The sequence below is a fragment of the Microcaecilia unicolor genome, chromosome 9, assembly GCF_901765095.1.
Source record: "Microcaecilia unicolor chromosome 9, aMicUni1.1, whole genome shotgun sequence".
NCBI lineage: Eukaryota > Metazoa > Chordata > Amphibia > Gymnophiona > Siphonopidae > Microcaecilia > Microcaecilia unicolor.
Genome location: NC_044039.1, coordinates 142457816 through 142481068, shown reverse-complemented (window position 1 = coordinate 142481068; position 23253 = coordinate 142457816). Strand labels below are relative to the sequence as shown.

Here is a 23253-nt window from a genome sequence, read left to right as displayed (position 1 = left end):
CTATGTCATGTACATTCACTGTAGATATCTTGAAAACCAGACTGGCTTGGTGTATCCTGAGGACTGGGTTGAGAACCCCTGTGTTAAAGGAATCCAGTTGATCTCTAAATTCAAATCCTGAGGATGGATTTTATACAGCATATAAATTCAAACTGTTCCCTACAAAATTCTTTCCTGATCACCACCCCAGGGAAATTTCTCTACTCAGTCCATCACTCACCAATGACACTGTAAAATTATGTGCACGCTCCAAAAAACGTTTCCACCAATGTCAGTGTTTTGGTATTAGGTCTGCTACAATGTTAAATAAGATTTCATTTAACAGGTCATATCATTTGACCTACATATGCCAGTTACAAGGGCAGAAAATAATATATTATTACACACTCTGAGTTACAATTAGTATTATATTTCACAACAAAACTGCCATCTTTGGGATATGTCCAACTAGGTCTGCAGATCAGTTTGACAACTCCACGAGCATCTAATACATGCAAAGTGTGCACAGATCTTCTCATACTCCTCATGAGGTGAAAAAATAAATTCTAAGGACAAGAACTTGTATTTGAGAAACACTCTCAAATATTCCATGAATTTGCTTCGGAAGGCGGAAATAATAATAATACCTTAGAGAAATTAAGAATAATGTGGACAGCCCTAAAAATTAACAATGGCTGTGGCTGGGTACACTCAAGAATTGTATTAATTTTTGCAGCTCAGGAAAAAGTTTTGCAAATTTAGGGGGTCTTTTACAGAGGTGCATTAGCATTTTTAACTCGCACTAAAAATCAGCTGGTGCTAAACGCCGAGATGCCAATTATATTCCTACTAGTAAAAAAGGCCCGTTTCTGACACAAATGAAACGGGCGCTAGCAAGGTTTTCCTCGGAATGTGTATGTTTGAGAGTGTATGTGAGAGTGACTGTGTGTGAGAGAGTGAATGTGCGAGTTTGTGTGTGTGTGTGAGAGAGAGAGAGAGAGTGAGTCTGGGTGCGAGTGTGTCTGTGAGAGAGAGAGAGAGAGAGTGTGTGAGAATGAGAGTGTGTGCAAGTTCGTATGTGAGACACAGTGTGAGAGACAGAGAGTGTGTTTCACACAGATACAGTGTGTGCGAGAGAGAGCGTATATGTGAGACACAGACTCTCTGTGAGACTGAGTGTATGAGACCAAGAGTGTGTGAGTGACTGTGTGACACATAGAGAGTGAATGTGAAACAGTGCGAGACATAGAGTGTGTGAGAGACAGTATGTGAGAGTGAGAGAGAGAGAAAGACATTGACTGTGAGAGAGAGTGTGTGTGTGTGACAGAGATACCTCCCCCCCTCTCTGGTGTCAGGCCCCCCTCCCTCCCTCTCTCTGGTGTCTGAGCGTTACTGTGCAGGACGCTGAGCTCTGGCTGTGCTTCAAGGAACTGACCAATCCTATTTAATAGAATGCACCTCCAACATTCTAAAGCCGAGAAACCTTGTGTGGTTGGTCACTTCTGCTTGTGACGAACCCGGAAGTACATGATGTCAATTCAGGAGATGGATACAGAGAGCAGGAATGCCTCAGCCATGCAGTCAGCTTCAGAACGTTGGAGGTGCATTTTATTATATAGGATGGGTATCTCAACATTTAGCACCAGCTGATTTTTAGCACACCTTAGTAAAAGACCTCCTAACTGCATAAAAGCACATATTAAACATATTTTGACTAATAGTAAATGTAGCCTATATAATGAAAAAGATGAAACCATTGACTACTTGCTTAATGGATGAAGCAAAATTTGTCCAAATGACTACAAACAATGTCACACCAGGGCAGCCACAATGACCACTGCAGATTGCGCAAGCAGTACGACTTTGGAGTCAACAAATACTGGTATAAATCACCATGTAGAAAATGTCAAGATTTTATGGAACTTTTGAATTCAAATCAACCAATATTTGGTACTTAACACACCTGATATCATGGTAACCAAAAACAATGCTGTGATTTTCATCAACATTGCAGTACCAAGAGGCACAAGAATTAAAGACAAAGAATTGGAAAAATGAATGAAGAATCAAGACCTGACAAGAGAAATAGCAAGACTGGAACAAGTCTTGCTATCTCCACTGTTGCAAGAGCCTTAGGGCAGCATTACCCCCATAACTGGATACATTTCTACAAAACCTTGACACTTCAGATCTGACAATAGCAGATTTACAGAAAACAGTTTTGCTGGGTTTATGCTATGTTTTACGGCGATACCTGGATAATTCCTAAACTTCTGGATAAAGTAATACCACTTAAATCTTTGTGTTATTATTATACGTGGCATATACCTAAGTATCTTATATACTGTCAAAACCATGAGTTTTAGAGGGTTTACAGTAAAACATAAAAATACAAATGATCCACATAAAAACTACTATAAAACCCAACACAAATGAACTTAATGAATTATTTATTTATTTTTGCCACACAGCCAAGATTTGAAAAGTTTCCAAATTTTTTAAATCTTTGTTCAGCCTTGATCTCCATTGGCATCACATTCCGGGGACCAGGTAAACAATACAGAACAATTTATTGTAAGTAGAAGAAAATCTAGTAAAAGAAGTGATGGAATTTCTAAATTGTTAATATAGATCAACCCATTAGAGCATAATCCAGATCTAAGTTGAATCATAGTTTGTATGTATACAAGGGCAACATCCATACATCTTTAAAATGATAAAAAGAGATTTAAATTTAATATGAGCTAAAACTGGAAGCCAGTGGAGCAATTTTAAAAATGGAGTAACTCTATCATATTTTGACTTATAAAGATTTAACCCCTGTTTACAAAGCTGCGTAGCAATGTCAACACAGCCCATTCAAAGTGAAAGGGTTGTGTCAGCATTAGCGCGGCTTTGTAAATAGGTGGATTATTTTGGCTGCCATGTTCTGGTACATGAGAATTTACAACAGGTTCCAGATGGACCGATAGCGTCTACAAAAAAAAAATCAGTTCTGGAACCTTTATCTAAATTTGTTGACATGTTATGAAGCCAATGGCATGTAAAGCTTTTTCTTATTTGCAGAACACCTCCTATAATCTCAGGATTATTACAAGCTATGGGAGAAAGTGCAGATTTTGATTTTATCCATTTGGCAATTACTGATATTGTTCCCCTGTATACATAAATTCCTCAAGATCAAACTCTTGGCATGATTAATCAAAAATTAATTATTTGAAAATCTATACATCAGATTTCTGCTGAAAATTTGTATGCCATGGCACAGCTTGTTCTTACTCAAGATTATTTTTGATATAAAAAGATCAGTTTTATCCATAATGTCACATCATTGCAATAAATGCTACTTTGGCACTGTTGGTGGCCACATAATGGGGCCCTTTTACAGAGCGGCGGTAAGCCCAACGTGAGCTTACCGCTTGCTCTTCCGGGACTACCGCTAGCCCAATGTGGCCGCCAGCGGTAGTCCTTCCCCAAGCGCATGCCATTTCCGGAAGTAATCGAGCATCACTGAGCGCTGCCCAGTTACTGCCTGGTTAGGGCGGGAGCCCTCCTCATTGGGTGGCTGTAAGGACTCTTCACCATGTGTGTCTGGGGGCTTTTTTACCCACTGTGGTAAAAAGGGCCCTGGCATATGGGAAAAACGGCCTGTGCCGCTACCACAGGGCCCTTTTTCCCACAACTTGGTAAAAGGACCTCTATACGAAGCAGAATTTGTGGAGAAGGTTATTTATCTGTCTCCTGGATTTCAACATGTTTGTTTTTTTGGAAAAGATTTCTAGGTGACATTTTTTTTCTGTGGGACAGAAGCAAGTAAGAATTAGAAAAGCGTTTCCTGACTCAGTTGTCAAGATGAGGACTTAAAATTTACTATGCATTGTCATTCTCTTTTCATTGACTTTTTGGATATATAAATATATAAAGAAAATACATTTTTGATGACAACGCTATTTTGTAAGAGTGTGGAAAATCTCTTGTGTTATGAAAGTCACATTTGAAGAAACAGCTTCCCATCAGTCAATTCTTCTGGCTGCAACATCTATGTTCTATTTTAAAAAAGCTTAAGAACAAACAAAGACCAATGATTACAATTTTTGGTACAGAGATATCCTACAAATGTGGTCCATAAGGCATTTTTTGACAGCACATTTTGCACAGTGAGATCTACTTCTCAGTAATGAGAGAAGGATGCTTCAGGTGTTTTAAACCTATATGTTACCCTTCACTTCAGGTTCCTCAAAATTAGTTAGATTGATATAATCAGCTCTAGATGATTGTCCAACTTCATAATATCTTTCAGGAACCTCTGATCATAGCATAATCCCATGGGAAGAATATCAGAGAATTTATTTTGTCACCTCTTAGTGAGTATGAGAACATCTATTCACATTATACGTGTATGAGATGCTCCAGGTGTCATCAAACTATCTGCAGATCTAGTTGGACATATCCCAAAGATGGCAAAAGTTTTGTTGTGAAATCTGATGCTATATGTAACTCAGAATTTGTAATATATTTTACATTCTACACTTGTATAATGGCATATATGGGCTGAATCATATGCCCGTTAAATGATGGCTTACTAAACATCGAAGCAGACTTAATATCAAGTCTCTAACAGTGCCATTGGTGGTACATTTTTTGGAGCATGCAACTGTTTTACAGAGTGTCACTGGCAAGTGATTAACCAAGTAGATCAATCTCTCTGGGATGGTGATTGGGAAAGAATTTTGAATTGTAGGAAGCAATTTTGGAATTATATTTTGAATATAATGCATTTTCAGGGTTTGAATTTGAAGATCAAATAGATATCTCTAACATGATTCTTGCATTCTGATTGTCTGTTGACCAATAAATTAGTGGGATAAGAACACAGATGTAATTTTTCTTTCTTTTCAGATATAGCAAAGATACTTACCAGTAGCAGGTATTCTCCGAGGACAACACGTCATTCATTCTCACATGCGGGCAACATCATCCAAATTAATATCGCTTTGACAGCATGAGCAGCATCCCCACTGCACACACATAAGTGTCTTCCCGCCCACCACGAGAGCTCAGGACCAGCAGTGCAATACTATATCATGGAATAAACTCCAAGGGGAGGTGGAAGGGTATGTGAGAATGAATGGCCTGCTGGCCTCGGAGAATACCTGCTTCAGGCAAGTATCTTTGCTTTCTCCAAGGACAAGCAGGCCATATTTCACACGTGGGAATCACTAGCTACCAGGCTCACTGAAAACAACCACTACTGGCCAATTAGACCTCATAATAGCAAGGTTGAAATAGTAATTAACCTGAAACTATATACAACTGTGTGAGAGTGCAGCCAAACCTGCTCAAGGGAGTAGTGAGATATGAATGTGTGGATTGCTGAGATATGAATGTGTGGACTGAGGACCACGCCACAACCTTGCATATTTCTTCAATGGAAGCTTAATATCAAGTGGATTACAGAAAACACCATGGCTTTGACATTATAGCCTTGAAATGACCCTCAATAGTCAGCCCAGTCTGGGCATTAGTGAAAGACATGCAATCTGCCAGCCAACTGGAGATTATGTGTTTTCCGATGGTAACCCCCATCCTGTTGGGATCAAAATAAACAAAAAGCTGGGTGGACTGCCTGTAGGGCTTAGTCCACTCGAAATAAAAGGCCAGTGCTCACTTGTAGTTCAAGGTGTGCAGTGCGCTTTCGCCAGGATGGGCATGAGGTCTGGGGAAAAAAGTGGGAAGGACAATCAACTGGTTTAGATGGAACTCCTGACACGACCTTCGGCAGGAACTTAGGGTGCGTGCGAACTACTCTGCTGTGATGAAACTTAGTGTACGGTGGATAAATACATAAGTATTGCCATACTGGGAAAGACCAAAGGTCCATCAAGTCCAGTATCCTGTTTCCAACAGTGGCTAATCCAGGTCACAAATACCTGGCAAGATCCCAAAAAAGTACAAAATATTTTATACTGCTTATCCCAGAAATAGTGAATTTTCCCCAAGTCCATTTAATAACGGTCTATGGACTTTTCCTTTAGGAAGCCGTCCAAACCTTTTTTAAACTCCGCTAAGCTAACCGCCTTTACCACATTCTCCGGCAACGAATTCCAGAGTTTAATTACACGTTGAGTGAAGAAAGATTTTCTCCGATTCATTTTAAATTTACTACATTGTAGCTTCATCGCATGCCCTCTAGTCCTAGTATTTTTGGAAAGTGTAAACAGACGCTTCACATCTACCCGTTCAACTCCATTCATTATTTTATAGACCTCTATCCACTACTAGGGCCTGAAGCTCATTTACCCTGTGAGCTGAAGTAACAGCCACCAAAAACAACAGCTTCCATGGCAAGTACTTCAGATTACAGGGGTAATATGAAGTGATCAGGATCATGGCTCCTCAGTCTTGCTTGACTTTCAACAAAGTCTTCCCCACAAAAGGGATGGGAGAATACACATCTAATCTAATCTGGTTCTTATATACCAACTGTTCATGTATGAATTTACAGCGATATACAACACGAGCGTTGGCCCTTGGGGGGAGGGCTGGGGAGGGCTAAGTGAGTGGGATTCATCATTTGGGGGGAGGGGGTTATGGTGAGCCTGAAGGTTAGTGTGAATGTGGGTTACCCATTGTATAGGTGAGTTTTAAGAAGTTTTCTGAAGAATATGTAGGATGGCTGTGATTTTAGGGTGAGGGGGAGCATGTTCCATTGGCGTGTTGTGATTTGCGGGCAAGGGGGAACGTGTTCCATTGCCATGCCCCCTGAAAAGAAGACCAGTCTCCCAATGAAGGAGGAAGACATCCAATGCTAGCTTGTCGTGGGCCTAGAGTCTGGAACAGTACTGAGGGACTTTATGATTGAACTGAGTGGCAAGGAGGTCCACCGAGGGGGTGCCCCACACTCGGAAGATCTCACGGGAAACACCAATGTTGAGGGGCTACTTGTGCACTTGCATGATACTGCTCAGTCTGTTGGCCAGGCTGTTGGATTTGCCCGCCAGGTAGGTTGCCTTGAAGAGCATCCCATGCTGGACTGTCCACTGCCACATCCAGACAGCCTCCTGATACAGTAGGCGTGATCCGATACCCCCTTGCTTGTTGGTGTAATACATTGCAACCTGATTGTCTGTTTGAATGAGTACAATTTGGTTGAACAGCCGATCTCTGAAAGCCTTTAGAGTGTTCCAGATTGCCCATAGCTCCAGAAGGTTGATGTAGAGATCAGTCTCCTGGACTGACCAAGAACCTTAAGTGTGAAGCCTGTCTAAGTGAGCTCCCCAGCCCAAGTGGTATACATCTGTCATCAGCACCCTCTGGGACTGAGGAATTTAGAAGTCCCACAGTAAAATTGGATCGAATTGTCCACCAAAGCAGAGACTGAACCAACTCTAGCATCACTCGGATGACATCCGCTAGGTTCCCCAAGGTCTGAAACCACTGGAAAGCTAGGGTTCACTGGGCAGTTCTCATATGAAGACATGCCATGGGCGTGACACGGACAGTGGAGGCAATATGGCCTAACAGCTTTGCTCGGACCTGAGTAACAAGGACGACAAGAGTGTCCACCATTAGCACAGGAAAAGTTCATGCCTGCTACATGTCTAGCAGGGCTCCTATGAACTCCAATTGCTGAACGTGATGGAGATGGGACTTGGGTTAGTTTAAAATGAACTCTTATAGCTCTAACACCCCAATAGTTCTCCGCATGAACTCTTGAACAACTTTCTTTGAAGTGCTCTTCACCAGCCAATTATCCAGATAAGGGAACACATGGAATCCCAGTCTGCGTAGTGATGCTGCAAGTGCTGCAACTACTGCAAGACACTTGGTCAAGACCCTAGGAGATGACGGGAGGCCAATAAGCAACACATGGTACTTACTGGCTGTTGCATCTGAAGAATAAATATACAATCTTTGGAACTAATTGTCTTGGATCTTGGTCATGGTGTCTTTCACTCTGGTGCTGCTAGAATTCTCCACTTCATTGAGTCTAATGTTCTACCCTTAATGGCCAAACCAATGTAGTTTTCAATACTGAAGGCATACAGCCTTCCTGTAAAGTTCTTTTAAGTATCTTAATATAAATATCTATAAACAGATCTTTGAGAGATTTAATAATGGAGGGATGTATCAAATCTAGTCCACAGTATGAGTTTTTAATTCTACTACTACTACTATTAAACATTTCTTTAGCGCTACTAGACTTACGCAGCGCTATACAAATTAACATGAAAAGACAGTCCCTGCTCAACAGAGCTTACAATCTAAATTGGACAGACGAACAGACAGCTAGGGGTGGGGAAATTGCAGTGGTAGGGGTGATAAGTGAGGGTGTTGAGTAAGAGAGTCATGGTTAGGAGTCGAAAGCAGTAGCAAAGAGGTGGGCTTTAAGCCTAGTCTTGAAGACAGCCAGAGACTGAGCCTGACGTCCTGGCTCAGGGAGTCTATTCCAGGCATAGGGAGCAACGAGATAGAAGGAGCCGGGAGTTAGCAGTGAGGGAGAAGGGGGACGACAGGAGACATTTACCCAGCGAACGGAGTTCACGGGGAGGAGTGTAGGGAGAGATGAGAGCGGAAAGGTACTGAGGAGCTGCGGAGTGGATGCACTTGTAGGTCAAAAGGAGAAGTTTGAACCGTATGCGGAAGCGGATAGGGAGCCAGTGAAGCGACTTGAGGAGAGGGCTAACGTAAGTATAGCGACTCTGGCGGAATATAAGACGCACAGCAGAGTTTTGGACAGATTGAAGAGGAGATAGATGGCTGAGCGGGAGACCAGCGAGAAGCAAATTGCAGTAGTCTAGGCGAGAGGTGATAAGGGTGTGGGTAAGGGTTTTGGTAGCATCCTCGGAGAGGAAAGGGTGAATTTTGTTAATATTATAGAGAAAGAAACACATTCATTAATTGATCCTCTACCAATAAATCAAAATTTTTCCATTTATCACCCTCCAATACAGGATGGAACTCTTCTTTTGGTAAACTGCTATCCTCAAACTATACTACTATATTCATAACTTTTTCCACAAAATCCCTCGGCAAAGCCCTGACTAGTGATGTTACATTTACTTTAATCACCAGAGTTAGGGTCAGAAACCAGTCACTGTACTACAGTGAACAGTTTCTTAGATTCTCAAAGTGATGTTTCTATCACCTTAAAGTTTCCAAACAGGTAAAAAAAAGCGACAGTCATAGCCTGAAGGATGTTTGGGTGCATAAGGAGAGGGATGACCAGCAGGAACAAAGAGATGATAGTGCCCTTGTGTAAGTCTCTGGTGAGGTACCATTTAGAGTAGTGTGTGCAATTCTGGAGACCGTACCTACAGAAGGATATAAACAGGATGGAGTCAGTCCAGATGGCGGCTACAAAACTGGTAAATGATCTTGAACATAAAACTTATAGGGACAGGCTGAGCGGAGGGACAGAAGAGATATGATAGAGATGTTTACATATCTCAGGCTCATTAATGTACAAGAAGTGAGCCTTTTTCAAATAAAGGAAAATTCTGGAATAAGGGGGGCACACAATGAAGTTAAGAGGAAATAGGCTCAGGAGGAACCTAAGGATTCATGGAAAGAGTGGTGGAAGCTTGGAATGGCCTCCGGGAGGAGGCTGTGGAGACGAGGACTGTATCAGAATTTAAGAAAGCGTGGGACAGGCACAGGCACATGGGATCCCTTAGGAAAAGGAAGAGTTAGTGATTACAGAGGATGGGCAGACTGGATGGGCTATTTGGCCTTTATCTGCTGTCATGTTTCTATCTTGTTATATTTGCAATTTTTTAGCATTGCATCTTGCTTTAGTATAAGAAAGAAGACTTGAGTTATGTCATGTCAGTAACTGATGCATCCAAATGTGCTGAGATGCTGTCAGGATCTGGATATGTCATCTGTAGATATATTATAACTTAAGAGATGGTAGAGGGAAACTTCATGCAAAGATAAGTAATCATTTTTTCTTTACAAATTTCTTTGGGATTTTTGAGTATGCATCTTGAATTCATATATATATATATGATACACAAGACTTTTTGTTTTTGTTTGTCACTGTCTTGAGCCTTATACAATGGTCCAGCTTTATAATTAATTTAGCTTTTGTGGATTGGTGAAAAGTAAAGATTTAAAGAAATATATATATACTTGGAGTTATGTTAGATGAACTGTGTTTTGCACTTCATATTGGATTTTTGGTTCTTCTCTGTTGTTAAAGGACATACCTCATCTGTGAGTAACCAGGTCTTCCTCAGCATACTCTTCCGGGCAAGATCTACTTCCTGGCAACAAAATATAATCATATGATTTCACAAAACAAAATCAAAGGTTCACACTGTGCCTACCCGATGCTGAAGGAGCTTCGCCGGCAGCTTCACCTCCTGCCCAATTTGGGGGCAATTTCATACCAGTGAGCTTATGTAAAATATCCCAAAAAGGCACCTATTTAATGAATATTTCATAGAGAAAAACAGAGGTACCTATATGCCTTTATCTTAAAAAAAAAAAAACTTTTTAAAAAGAAGGCTAACCTGAAGGGGGGGTTTATTTAGGTTTTGGGTTTTTTTTTTGGGGGGGGGGGGATAAGCAAGTGTAACATGGGGATTTATGACAAAATGATAAGTGATAAGACTGTTGACTGTTATTATTGTAGTGCATAAATTCTCTTGCACAAATTTACATCTGCTCCAAAGATGATATAAACATGTACTAAATGCATGTACACCGGTATTTTATAAAATATACTTATATAAACAAAGTGCCTTGGTAGAAAAGACACACAGGTACATATTTTTACCTTTATATATATTTTTTTTAATAAAATACCGGTGTACATGCATTTAGTACATATTTATATCATCTTTGGAGCAGATGTAAATTTGTGCAAGAGAATTTATGCACTACAATAATAACAGATAGTCAACAGTCTTATATATATATATATATATATATATATATATATATATATAAGACTGTTGACTATCTGTTATTATTGTAGTGCATAAATATAAATATATATATATATATATATATATATATATATAAATATATATATATATATATATATATATATATATATATATAAAATTGCCACTTCCGAAAGCTCAACCACTGTGGAAACCAGTCTGCATAACTCTTTATAACATTTCAACCAATATTCATCATGTGAACAAACATAACCATTCAAGGTGGGGGAAAAGACCTCAGAAACCCAACAGTGTTCAAACGTCCCTGTAATTTATAATGGGCTCAATACTCTGTATATACTGGATAGGGTATAATCATACGTCAGAAAAAATCTTACATCTGCTCCAAGTTAACACTAACTTGGTAAAACAAAAATGCCATATATATATATATATATATATATATATATATATATATATATATATATATATATATATATATATATATATATAAGCAATCCTACCCTAGCTCTTGTCTATTCTCTATATATTGCATAAAAGCAGGTGCCTAGTGTTTGCAATGCCTACTTTTGTATGCATGCACCCCTCAGGAAATTTTATAGGTGCTCATTTAAGCAAGTAAATGCTGTTCTCCATGTACAAGTAGCTTATAAATTTACCTGCCTTAAATTTCACTTTATGTTGGTGCTTATATGCACTCATTCACAGTATAAGTAGCTTTCATGTGAAGGAGTCCAAAGCTACAGTGGATCTATACACCATCCTCAACATACATCTAGCCCAGGGGTAGGCAACCGCGGTCCTCAAGAGCCACAATCCAGTCAAGTTTTCAAGATTTCCACAATGAATATATATGAGATTGACTTTCATACACTGCTTCCGATGTATGCAAATAAATCTCATGCATATTCATTACAGAAATCTTGAAAACCCAACTAGGTTGTAGCCCTCAAGGACCATGGTTGATTCTCTCTAATGTAGCCAGTCGGGTTTTCAAGATATTCATAATGAATATGCATGACAGATTTGCATGCATTTCCTCCCCTGTAGGCAAATTTCTCTCATACATATTAAATTGTGGATATCCTGAAACCCCCAACTGGCTAAATGTGCCCTAAAGGCTGGGTTGTGAAGAACTAGCCTAATAAAGACAAAATAAACATCTTTTAGTACTATGCCATTTCCTAAATATTTTGTAAAGGACAGTAAAACTCAAAATATTCCTTCAGTTGCTAGTTTGTACCTGTGCTACGTTGTCCTGTGAAAAGATGAAGCTGTTCATGTGAGCCACTGCCACAGCATAGAGGATGGGACACCAGCTGGGACGCAGGGCTTTAGTCACCAGTGTTCGGAAATAGAGTTTCAAGAGGGGAAGGGAGTCCTCGGGAGGTGAGGTATATCGTTCCAGGGGAATGGGAAACTAGGAGAAAACAGAATTATTTTCAGGTGGCACTTATGACTATGAGACTGATAACATCAAGACAGCAGCCAAAACCTTCATCGGGATACACAAAACCAAAGCTGAAGTCGGGACTCTCTCTGTACTAGAGAACTTGGCAATGGTAATTATACCCTTTTAGTATAAGATGGTGGTGGTGCTAAGTACTGCCACCTTTATCTCATTTCAAACGCCTCTCTAATTACATGCTCTGTGAATTCTGTATTAAAGAACTTTCTAAGCAACAGACAACATACAGGACTGAGAGTCTTGTGACTGCACCACTTTTTATAAAGAAATTAACAGGCTGGAGTTCTGGTTGAGAAGATTTGTTTCTATATGCATTATTATAGTAGTATCCTTGGCAAGGCATGCGCTTTTGTGCCATGATACACTCTTCCCACATCTCAGGCCATTCACAACATTTGATATTTGTGCCCAAATCATGCATGTCTCATCTAGAGATGTAAACCAAATCTATATACTGAGATGACAACCAGGCAATCATTACACAAAATATTACCTCTTTGAAAGGCACTCCCAGCACTCTCAGAGCACTTACGTGCTCCCCAAACACTGCCAGTCGTAACTGGACACTGAACCGCCTCTGGAGGGGCAGCAGCACAAAGATTCCGAAGAGGTGGTCCCCAAAAGAGACGCCTTCAAACTGCTCCAGGAGGTCAATGTACAGATCGTAGAATGAGGCTAGACCAGGCAACGGAGCATCTAGCTGCAGAGAATCCAGACTCTTGGCCTGGCAGTACAAAGAGAGGAGTGCAGCTGTGTAACAATGGACGGGCCCTTCCAAAAAGAGATCACCACCTGTGAGAAAGATACAGAAGAGCCGAGAAAGCTTGGCAGCAGAGGGAATGTGCTCCAGGACTTTGGCACGCCAGGTTTCTAGGAGAAGGATCCACTGCAGGTTCCGTGTCACAATATTCACTAAATCTGGTGGAAGCGTATTCAGCACAGCACCGCGTGTCTCCGCATTGGCTACTTTGTTATAGAGGACAATAAGAGGGAGAAATGGCCAGTCAGAAGGCAGGATGGGTCCTTTAGTCTCTGGAAGAAGCATGGACTGAACAAGGTAAGTCTGCCCTTCATAGACAGCTTTAGAGCGTGCAAGCGCCATCTCCAAATGTGCCAAGTGTAAGAGGTAGCAGGCGCGGATAGAGGGGAGGTGTCGGTATGCCTCTTCTAGCAGTGTGCCACGGCTGGGATTTGGAGAGCTCAACACTACTGAACCTGGATGCATGGGTCTTCCATCTGCTCTGATATGCAAGATATCAGAGAAGTCAGCAGCTTCTGGACCTCCAGACTTCCCTTCTCTTCAAACAAAGACAAAAAGGAAGTGAAAAATAAATGATTTACAATGAAAATATCATCCAAGCAGAAGTTCTGGCTCCATAGATCGGCAATAAATGGAGCAGTGAATACAAATGATTTCAGTACACCCAGGGGTCTGTCAAGTTGTGACAAGCATTATCACACATTACTAATGAACAGACTTCATCGCAAATAATGAGCGCTGTCATGAAGAACACACTGTAATGCATATCACATGTTGATAAACAGAACCCCAAGTGTCAGTCAGTACATTATTCATCCATACTGTGAGGAAGTTCATCCACAGATGCCACATGTGAATAACCCTTTAGTACATCAGGCCTAAGGGGGCACCTCATTATTAAAAGGGTAGGGATTCAAAGACAGAAAAATCCCAGAGTAGAGAACAGGAAAAGAGCTGCTACTCCCTGCATAGGAAAAGCCCACAACCTGACCACCACCCCAGTGAATTCAAGGGTAAGACATTTCAGCTCAATGGAAATGAGTTCCAGCAGTCTCTTCATGACGAGGGATGTATATAAGTTGATCAATACATTAGTACTGTGCAAGTCCTACTCCACACAAGGCGCTTAATCAGCGTCATCTTAATAAGCCAACATTGCAGGAGATCTCCTGCCTCAAAATTAGAAGGCAACTGGGCTGATCCAGACTGATAGCTCAGCAAATATGGCTGTACACTGTCATGCAGAGAACCCGTTCAATTCCAGAATCAGATCTTTGCTTCTTTTACTAAGCAGCGATAATCCCACTGCAGGCTTACTGAGCGGCAATCAGGAACTACCGCCAGCCAGTAGTAGTTCCACCCCCAGCACGCGCCACTTCCGGCACTAGGGAAAATAGTTCCCTATTTTTCACCGCAGCAGTTACCCAGCAGTAATGGGGCAGTACTGAGCACTGCCCGGTTACTGCCAGATTAGCGCATAAGCCACCACCACCACCACCACCTCAATGTGTGGTAGTAAGTACTCCCCCTACATGGCCACACAATAAGTACAATCTTACCACATGGTCATTTCTTTTTTCGGCCTTTTTCCCCACTGTGGTAAAAAAGGGCCTCAGCATGCAGCAAAAACAACCGCCATCACTAGCGTTGGACCCCTTTTACCGCAGCTTAGTAAAAGGGCCCCTTAGTCTACCAGGGGCTGATGCAGTAAAGCTTGCATTAGCGCTTTGCACTAACATAAAGCATACAGCTTCCTAATGCAAGACTAACAGTTCCCTAATGCAATAAGTAAATAGCATTCAAATTACCACAGTGTTAAAAAGTGTGAACCATCAGGAAAATAAAAACCAAAAACAGTGTACATCGCCACAGTAATATGCATCCATTTGCAGCACTGAAAAGAAAAATGACAGAAGAGACATTAGGGGAAAACAAACACTCTCCATCTCTTAACCCCCCTCCCCCCAACACCCCAGAATTACCTCTGATTGTCTAGTGGACCCAACCTCCCATCCTAGCACTCAAGCTACAATCCCTGGTGGTCTAGTGCACTCCACCCCTCATGCTGGACCCCTCCAGACCCTCCCCCACTGACAGCAAAACTAAAATCTCTGGTGAACTAGTGGACCTGCCCTTCCCACAGGTCCCCTTCCTGTCCCCAGACTACCCTGGACCCCCCCCCCCCCCCCCCATGAACTTTGAAGATAAGAGGCAGCAGCGATACCGACTTGCTTCTGCCTCCACACCACTATCTTTCAAAACGGTCAGTCTACCAAATAAAGGATAAAATTCCATTATTTGGCAGACTGACTCCACATGGTACATCTCAGAATGCACCAAATGAGATCAGGCACTGCCATTTTGGAAGATGGTAACATGAAAACTGGAGCAAGTGGGTATTGCTTTTGCCTCCCATCTTCAAAACATGCAAGGAGGGGAGAAGGGGCCATTAGTCTCATAAGGGATGCTTTTGGGTTTGAAGAAGGGGGGCCATTGTGGGATAAGGAAAGTTTTAGAGTCAGAGGTGAGGAGGAAGGGGGTGTAATACGTGGAAGCCAGAAAAATGTGCGGGGGAGGGGGCCATTAATGCCCATTTCTTCTTTTTGCTGCAAGTATGCTCACTGCAAAAAGAACAGGCAATGTTAACCCTCTATGCCTCCTCCAACTTGGCATTAAAACCCCAATATTTTCCTCAGCTTTTTAGTCTGCAAGTCCTCTGTATCTGTACATAATAGTTAAGTCTCATTACTACTGTTTTAAACATGTTGTATGCTGGTGTCTAAACCAAGGTTTTGCACAGGGTTAGCTTGTTTATGTACAATAAAAATCAAATATAATAAAAATAGAAAGGAACTCCATGAGAGATAGGACAGAACAATCACACAGGCTCAAACACACCAAATTAAATAAACTAAACTGATCCGGTTTGAAGCGAGTGAAGTACAATTCAGAACAGAGTGCCAGCCAGTCTTGAGGAAGGAAGAACCAAACGGTGGGAATTCAGAGAACGAACAGAGCAAAAAGGAGTGTAAGGGATAATAAGAGAGGAGAGAGAGGCAGGAGAACCACAGTGAAGTGTTTTATGGATAAGACAGAGAATTTTAAACCAGGAGCGATATTTGATTGGTAACCAATGGAGTGAGGACAGAAGAGGTGTAATGGAGTCAAACCAGCTGCTGCATTCTGTAAAGTTTGAAGGCGACGAAGTTGATAGCTAGAGATGCTGGATTAGACAACATTAGCATAGTCCAAGAGAGAAATTACAAATGAATGCAGATAGAGCAAAGATATCTAGGAGAGAAAAACCACGTTAAAGAATAGAGGAAACCTCAGATGAAAAAGTAAGAGCAGAGTCAAAGATAACACCAAGATATTTGAACGAATCAACAGTGGCAAAAGGAGTATTGAATAATACCGGAACAAGTGAAGGAGGAGTAAAAGGACCAGAAATCCAGCAAGCAACAGTCTTAGAGGTGTTCAACACCAAACGATGAGCAGAAAGCAAGTCAGAAACAAAATGAGACAGGATTGCAAACAGCTAAGGTTGGGATTTGATGGCAAAATTGGAAAAAGAAAGAGAATATCGTCAGCATAGATAAAGAACTGTATATTAAATCCTTGAATGTGTGGCTATGGGATTCAGAAAAATACTAAAGAGCAGCGGAGAAAGCACAGAACCCTGGGGTAACCCACACGACAATGGAAAGGAAGCTGACTCAGAAGAAGTGACTACAGAGAATGAACAAGATGATAAGAATGAAGAAACCCATGAAAGAATTGAACCTGAAAAACCAATATAAGCCAAACGAGATAGAAGCAGAGAGTGATCTACAAGATCAAAAGCAGATGACAGATCCAGAGAAACCAAAAAAGAATAATTTTACAGGCGCCTAAAGACGAGCGACGTTCACTTAAGAGCGCTGCTATAGTGGTTTCAATACTGTGATAATTACAGAACCCAGTTTGGCGTGGGTGGAGGATAAATAATTAACTCTAGATAACAACTGATCAAAAACAACACGTTCTGTGATTTTGAAAAGAATACACAGGTTCGAGACAGGACGATAGTCGTCTGGACATGAAGGATCGAGAGAAGATTTTTTTTAAGCAATGGGTGCACCACTGTGTTCTTCCAAGTATTGGGAACAATACCCAAAGAGAGACTTTGTGAAACCAGATGAAATGCTAAGGGAAGCAAACCATGTTGTGAGAATTTAAGCTAATGAGATGGAACAGGGTCCAAAGAGCAGGTGGTGAATCTCATTGAAGAAAGCAGATTGGTAAACTGGGTAAGAGAAGGGACTGAGAAAGAGGACCAAGAAGCACAACATTGGAAAGAGTTAGATGTAATAGGCATCTGAGAACTGAGGGAAGAGCAGCAGGCTGAATTGCTCCCAAGGGAAAAGAATTTTGCAATCTAGTAACCTTATAAGAAAAGTGAAATGCCAGAGTATCAGTGGAAGGACTCGACACAGGCAAATATGAGCTTGAAATGGGGAGAGATGAAAGATTACAGACAACCTGAAATAGTTTCCTAAGAGGACATTGGGAATTTGAAATGACCCTAAACAGATAAGATTTCTTTGTTTTATTAAGCTGATATTTACTAATAGATCAGAAGCGGTGGAGAAGGGAAGCAGACCAAGCCTTCCTCCAGAGGCGTTCCACATGTCTAACTTGCCGGCGAAGAAATGAAACCAAGATTTCGTTAACTTACAGGGATGATTAGGAATATGGGGAAATTGAATAGAGAGAACTGAGTTCCAGGTAGATGCTGAATCCTCAAGAGGAAGGGTAAGAAAATCTGCAGGAAACTGTAAGGAGAGGTGAGACAGACTTAGTATCTTTAAAAGTAAACTGAGTTTGCAGGCTAGACGAAGAAAGAAAAGAGTTAGAATTGATAAGTAGAGGAAGAAGAAAATATAAAAGAGAGTAACAATGATCTGACCAACCCAAAGGCTAAGATGAAAGAGATGAGACAGAAGAAACAGCAACACCACGAACCAAGACTAAATCAAGGGTGTGACTGTGAAAATGTGTAGGAAAAGTAACCAGTTGAGCAACAGAAATATCATGAAGAAAGAATAAAAACCCGGAGGCTCACAGAGAAGCAGAAAGATCCACAAACACATTAAAGTCACCCACAATCAGAAGATTCTGAAAGCGAGTGCTAATCTCAGCAACAGCAAGTAGAAAACAGTACAGTTAGTTCATTTATAGCCCGCTGTTTCCCACAGGTATAGTTCACAACGGATTACAGCAAGATTTTACAGCACAATAGTCTAGGAAATTACATAATATAAATGCAAAATAATACTTTAACCTTAAAGCAATATAACATACCAATAATAAAAAAAAGACAGAAAGCAACTATGATTCAAATTATTTGTCACATAGATCTGAAATAGTAGTGTCTTCAGACCTTTCTTAAATATGGTATAGAAAAGCGTCCCATTCAGAGCTAGTAATAAACGTAGGACACCACCAGATAGCAATATATAATGGGATAGAAAACGCTATTTTACAAGCAGGATTTCAGAATAAGGAAGAAACGAATTAGGTATTTCCAGGGTAGGAAGAGAAGTAGGGAGGCAGAGAGCCAAACTGCCTTCCCTTTTAGAATTACGGGCCACGTGAAATGCAGTGAAACTGGGAAGGAGACAACGATAGAGATAGGCTTCTTCACCATTCCTCAACCAGGTCTCAGTGAGATAGAAAATATCCAAGTGATACTGGGAAAATAAATCAAGCACAAGTGCTGTTTTGGATTTGATAGAACGACAATTGAGAAGCCCAACCTTAAAAGTTGAAAGAGTCATATGAATAGCAGCAGCAGATAACAACATAGTAGATGACAGCAGCAAACGACCTGCACGGTCCATCCAGTCTGCCCAACAAGATAAACTCATATGTGCTACTTTTTGTGTATACCTTACCTTGATTTGTATCTGCCATTTTCAGGGCACAGACTGTAGAAGTCTTGCCCAGCACTAGCCCTGCCTCCAAACCACCAGCCCCGCCTCCCCCCACCGGCTCTGCCACCCAATCTTGGCTAAGCTTCTGAGGATCCATTCCTTCTGAACAGGATTCCTTTATGTTTATCCCACGCACGTTTGAATTCCGTTACCGTTAGGTGGGTCAACTGAGGAATGAGGTAAACAGAAGAAAATAAAGATGGTAAAGGAACAACCTGATGAGCCGTACTGGGACAAGAAAAAGAGGAACCAAGACGTGATGGGCAGTGCCCCCAATGTACGGGGATAGGAAAGAACGATATAGGAGAATCCATCGATGAGAATGGGATGACAAATCACTGAAAAAGGCAGGATAAAAACAGCAACCGAATCAAAAAAAAAAGTGAACAACAGGAAAGAGCCCAAGGGCTCAAGACGATGCAAAGCAGAAAAATGAGACAAACCAAATAGGGATGGTTTGCCCCCGGAGTTTGCCCCAAGTAGCTGACCCAAGGAGCATTACCTGCTCCTTGTGTGCGCTCCTTTGGCGCAAATTTAAATGCTCCCACTGAAGGCTTATGTGCGTGGGTCACGTGACCCAGGACCGATGAAGGCAATGGAATGTAGAGCTGCAAGAAAGCAGAGACCTGGAACAAAAAACAAGCAAGCATTCAGGTAAAGTTCACAACAAAGAGTGTGCAAAACCCATTTTTGCATCTGTTTGTGAAAGCCACATACTAATAGTAGGTCATACTCTTTTTTACTCTAAGCCACATGACCAGGCTGGACCTCATTCTGAAGGATAAAACAAGAGTTAAATCAGGTTGACAGAGCAGAGCATTCCCTGGTATAGGTTAGTTACTACCAACAATCTCTAAATCAGGGTCAACAGTTTTAGAGGATAAATGAAAGGCTCCTTAATGACTTAGACAATGTACAACAAACTGAACAAACACTGAAAGAATTCTTGTCCTTTAATGATCCTAAATTGCATTCTCCTGAGACTAACTGGGAATGTCTTAAAGCTGTAATTAGGGGTAAAAATGATATCTATATCATGCTATAGAAGAGATGAAGAACAACGTAGAGCAGAAATTAGTGAATTAGAACAACAGCATAGTGGGGGGGGGGGGGGTCAGCAAAACACTTTTTTACAGCACTTGAAAATGGCTAGGGGGAAACTGCAGGCTTTACAGATGAGGCCGGATTATGCATAAACTAAATCTGATGAAACAGGAGTTTTATGAATCGGATAATCAAGGCTCATGGCAAGCAGATTAAAACTGTGGTCTACTAAAAATAATATCTTGAAAATTAGGAATAAGCAAGGTAGAGAGCTTACAAATATACAAGATATTTCTAATAGATTTGTAGAATTTTATAAAGAGCTCTATACACCAGAACCTGAGGCATCACCACAGAAGATACAGAAATACTTCGATTTGGTCCATCTGCCTAAGTTGTCTGAGCAGGATGGAGCACTTCTAGATGCTTCTATTCTGCCTCAGGAAATTTATAGGGCTATAAAGGAATTGAAAACAGGTAAGGCCCCAGGTATTGATGGCTATACCACAAGATTTTATGACTTTTAAAGATTGCCTGGTCCCCTCTTTGACGCAGCTATTTAATGCTATTGGAAAAACAGGGCATTTGTCCCATTCTATAAGGCTAGCTGGAATCACTGTCCTGCCCAAAGAGGGCAAAGACCACTTAGTGTGTGGGTCAGACTTAATTTTCTATTGGGCATTGATTTTAAATTATTTACAAAAGTTTTAGCAAATAGAATACCAACTATTTTAGCTACGTTAGTCCATATGGATCAAGCAGTTTTTGTGCCAGATAGGTTAGAAGTGGATAATATACACAGAGTGCTTACCCCGATTCATCATTCTAAACTCCCAGCAGTCCTTCTCTCAGTGACTGCGGAGGCGGCCTTTGGCCGGGTGTCCTGGTCATATATGTTTCATGTGTTGGAGCGATATGGACTGGGACCCCAGTGGATTCAGTGGATAAAAGAAATATATAGAGCTCTTCTGGGTACTCTTCGCATTAATGGGAGCTATTCATGGGAGTTTATATTGAAGAGGGATACCAACAGGGATGCCCCTTATCACCTATCCTGTCTGTCTTAATGCTTGAAAACCTAGCTCAAAGGGTGCAGAAACATGTATGAATACAAGGGATAGCAGTATAGCAACAGGACTATAAAATCTCTTTATTTGCAGATATCTTGTTTACACTCACTAGACCTGAGGTCTCCCTTTCTAATATCATAACAGAACTAAAACATTTTGGAGCACTCAGGATTTAAAGTTAATATGTCTAAATCTAAGATACTCAACATCTCTTTAACAGATGAGGTTGTTACCAAACTGAACGTGGAGATGTCATTTAAATGTTACAAGGGCTCCATTAGATAACCAAAGAAAAAACAGAAAGGGGCTAGGGTGAGGGGCTGACAAAAGTAATTTGTTAAAGAGCACCACTGTACATCATCACCACCCGCCAAGACAGAGAATATACTGAGTTCTAGGACTGTCTCCATCTGCTGGTTGATGAGCCTAACCCACAAGTTCTGGACTGATTTCTAGGCTGAGAAGGAAGAAAAATAAATAAATAATAAAATATGCAAAACGTCATCAAGAAGAAACTGCTACACTTACGGGATAAGCTCGTGATTAAAGATGAAACCTTCCAGGAGCTCATGAGCTAGGTGTTCACCGCCTGGCAGAAGACGACTTAGTAATGCCATGGCTACACAGTGATAGACTGAGGCATGTTGAGAGTGCTCAGGACATGTAACTACCTAAGCAAATATAAAAGCAGCAAAATGAGAACATAACTTTCTCCCAAGTGACATCACCTTCAATACAAATCCAGTTACTTCCATTGTCTAATACCCCAATTAGAAAGAAGTTGGAAAGAAGATGGCCAAGACCAGAAGGAGAGTCTAATACACAGATCACAGCATTATGCACTTTTCAATCAAATGGAAAAAATTAATTTAATGACTGTGTTACTCATCAAACACAAATGCCGAAGATTTGCAGTCAATTGCAGTCAGATGATTAGAAAGGTGAAAACAATTAGACAGCACAATAATGATGATGCATATCTTTTAAGAGGAATGCAAATGGTTTATCCTTTCACACATGGGGAAGGAACAGCTGATATGTTCCTAAAAATACTGCATAAGGATAAACAGGTTGCTTATTCCACACCAGACCAATTAACACATCATTAGAAGACATGTGGCTAAGTGGTTAGACATGGAGGCGGATAGTTAGTGCACAGACTAGATGACTGGACAGGCTGGAGAGACATTCACCTGGCCATTGGTGTTAAGAGCTGGTGGACAGGGTAGTAGAATAGTAGGTGTGTCATATGGAATATACATGGAGACAGTACACATCTTATGGACTTGTTGGTTCAGCAAAAGATGGAGTCAGTAGATGGGTTACAGAGTGGTCAAAAGCATTAGATAAGGCAGATCAGTCAAGCTATTAGAGAAAAAGTCAGTGCCTTAGTGGGTCAGTTAGGTTCTGACTTGGGTTATCAGGATTGTCAGGTAGGGGTTCAGGTAGGTGAAAATGTAGTTAATAGAGAAAATTTACCACTTTGCGTGTCAGCAGAAGTGCAAAGTACTGCAAATGGTACTCATGCCGCAGGATCCAGGCAGAAGAGTGCGTCAAGTGTGGAGATTCAGCAGTCCAGCTCTTAAGTAGGTAATCATTGAGTTCCCTGGATTCCAACACACAGGAGAACTATGAAGAAGACGACAAGGGACAGATACCGTTACAAAGAACTGGCTCCTTTATGGAGACAGATTGTTGAATTTTTCCTAGTCTCATTCCATTCTCTTCAAAATTAATTTATGATTCCTAAAACATGACAGCTTGGCAATACAACATGTCCCCACTGGACTGTCTTCCTAAACTGCAGGACACTGTCAGACATGTGTATCCCTGCTGGTTCTCTGATATCCAAGCTGCAGTGAGGCATAACAAAGTGCAGTCAGTCAGTCACTGAATGTCTTTCACTGTTACAGGCTCTGCTCAACAGAGCAAGACAAGGGCCATCAAAAAACTAAAGGAGTTCCCAGAAACTGTTCTACTGATGTGCAATTAAAAACAGAACACCACAACACATATCTTTAGGCCTAGAGACAGGAACAGCAAA

General features: G+C 41.1%; 1 protein-coding gene across 7 annotated transcripts in view; it reads right to left on the bottom strand.

Moving 5' to 3' along the window:
* The window catches only part of RPAP1 (RNA polymerase II associated protein 1), a 118782-nt gene that overhangs the window by 5940 nt on the left and 89589 nt on the right, over positions 1-23253 (bottom strand). For 5 of the 7 annotated variants that reach the window (XM_030214101.1, XM_030214100.1, XM_030214099.1 and 2 more), the window contains exons 20-24: positions 22689-22838; positions 21738-21880; positions 12854-13658; positions 12136-12312; positions 10191-10247 (exon numbers count right to left, since the gene is read on the bottom strand). In XM_030214101.1, coding sequence (XP_030069961.1) covers positions 10191-10247; positions 12136-12312; positions 12854-13658; positions 21738-21880; positions 22689-22838 — 1332 coding nt within the window. Of the gene's footprint in view, positions 1-10190; positions 10248-12135; positions 12313-12853; positions 13659-19618; positions 19722-21737; positions 21881-22688; positions 22839-23253 lie in introns of those variants that run through there. The other 2 variants (XR_003943311.1, XM_030214104.1) reach the window with 2 other exon arrangements.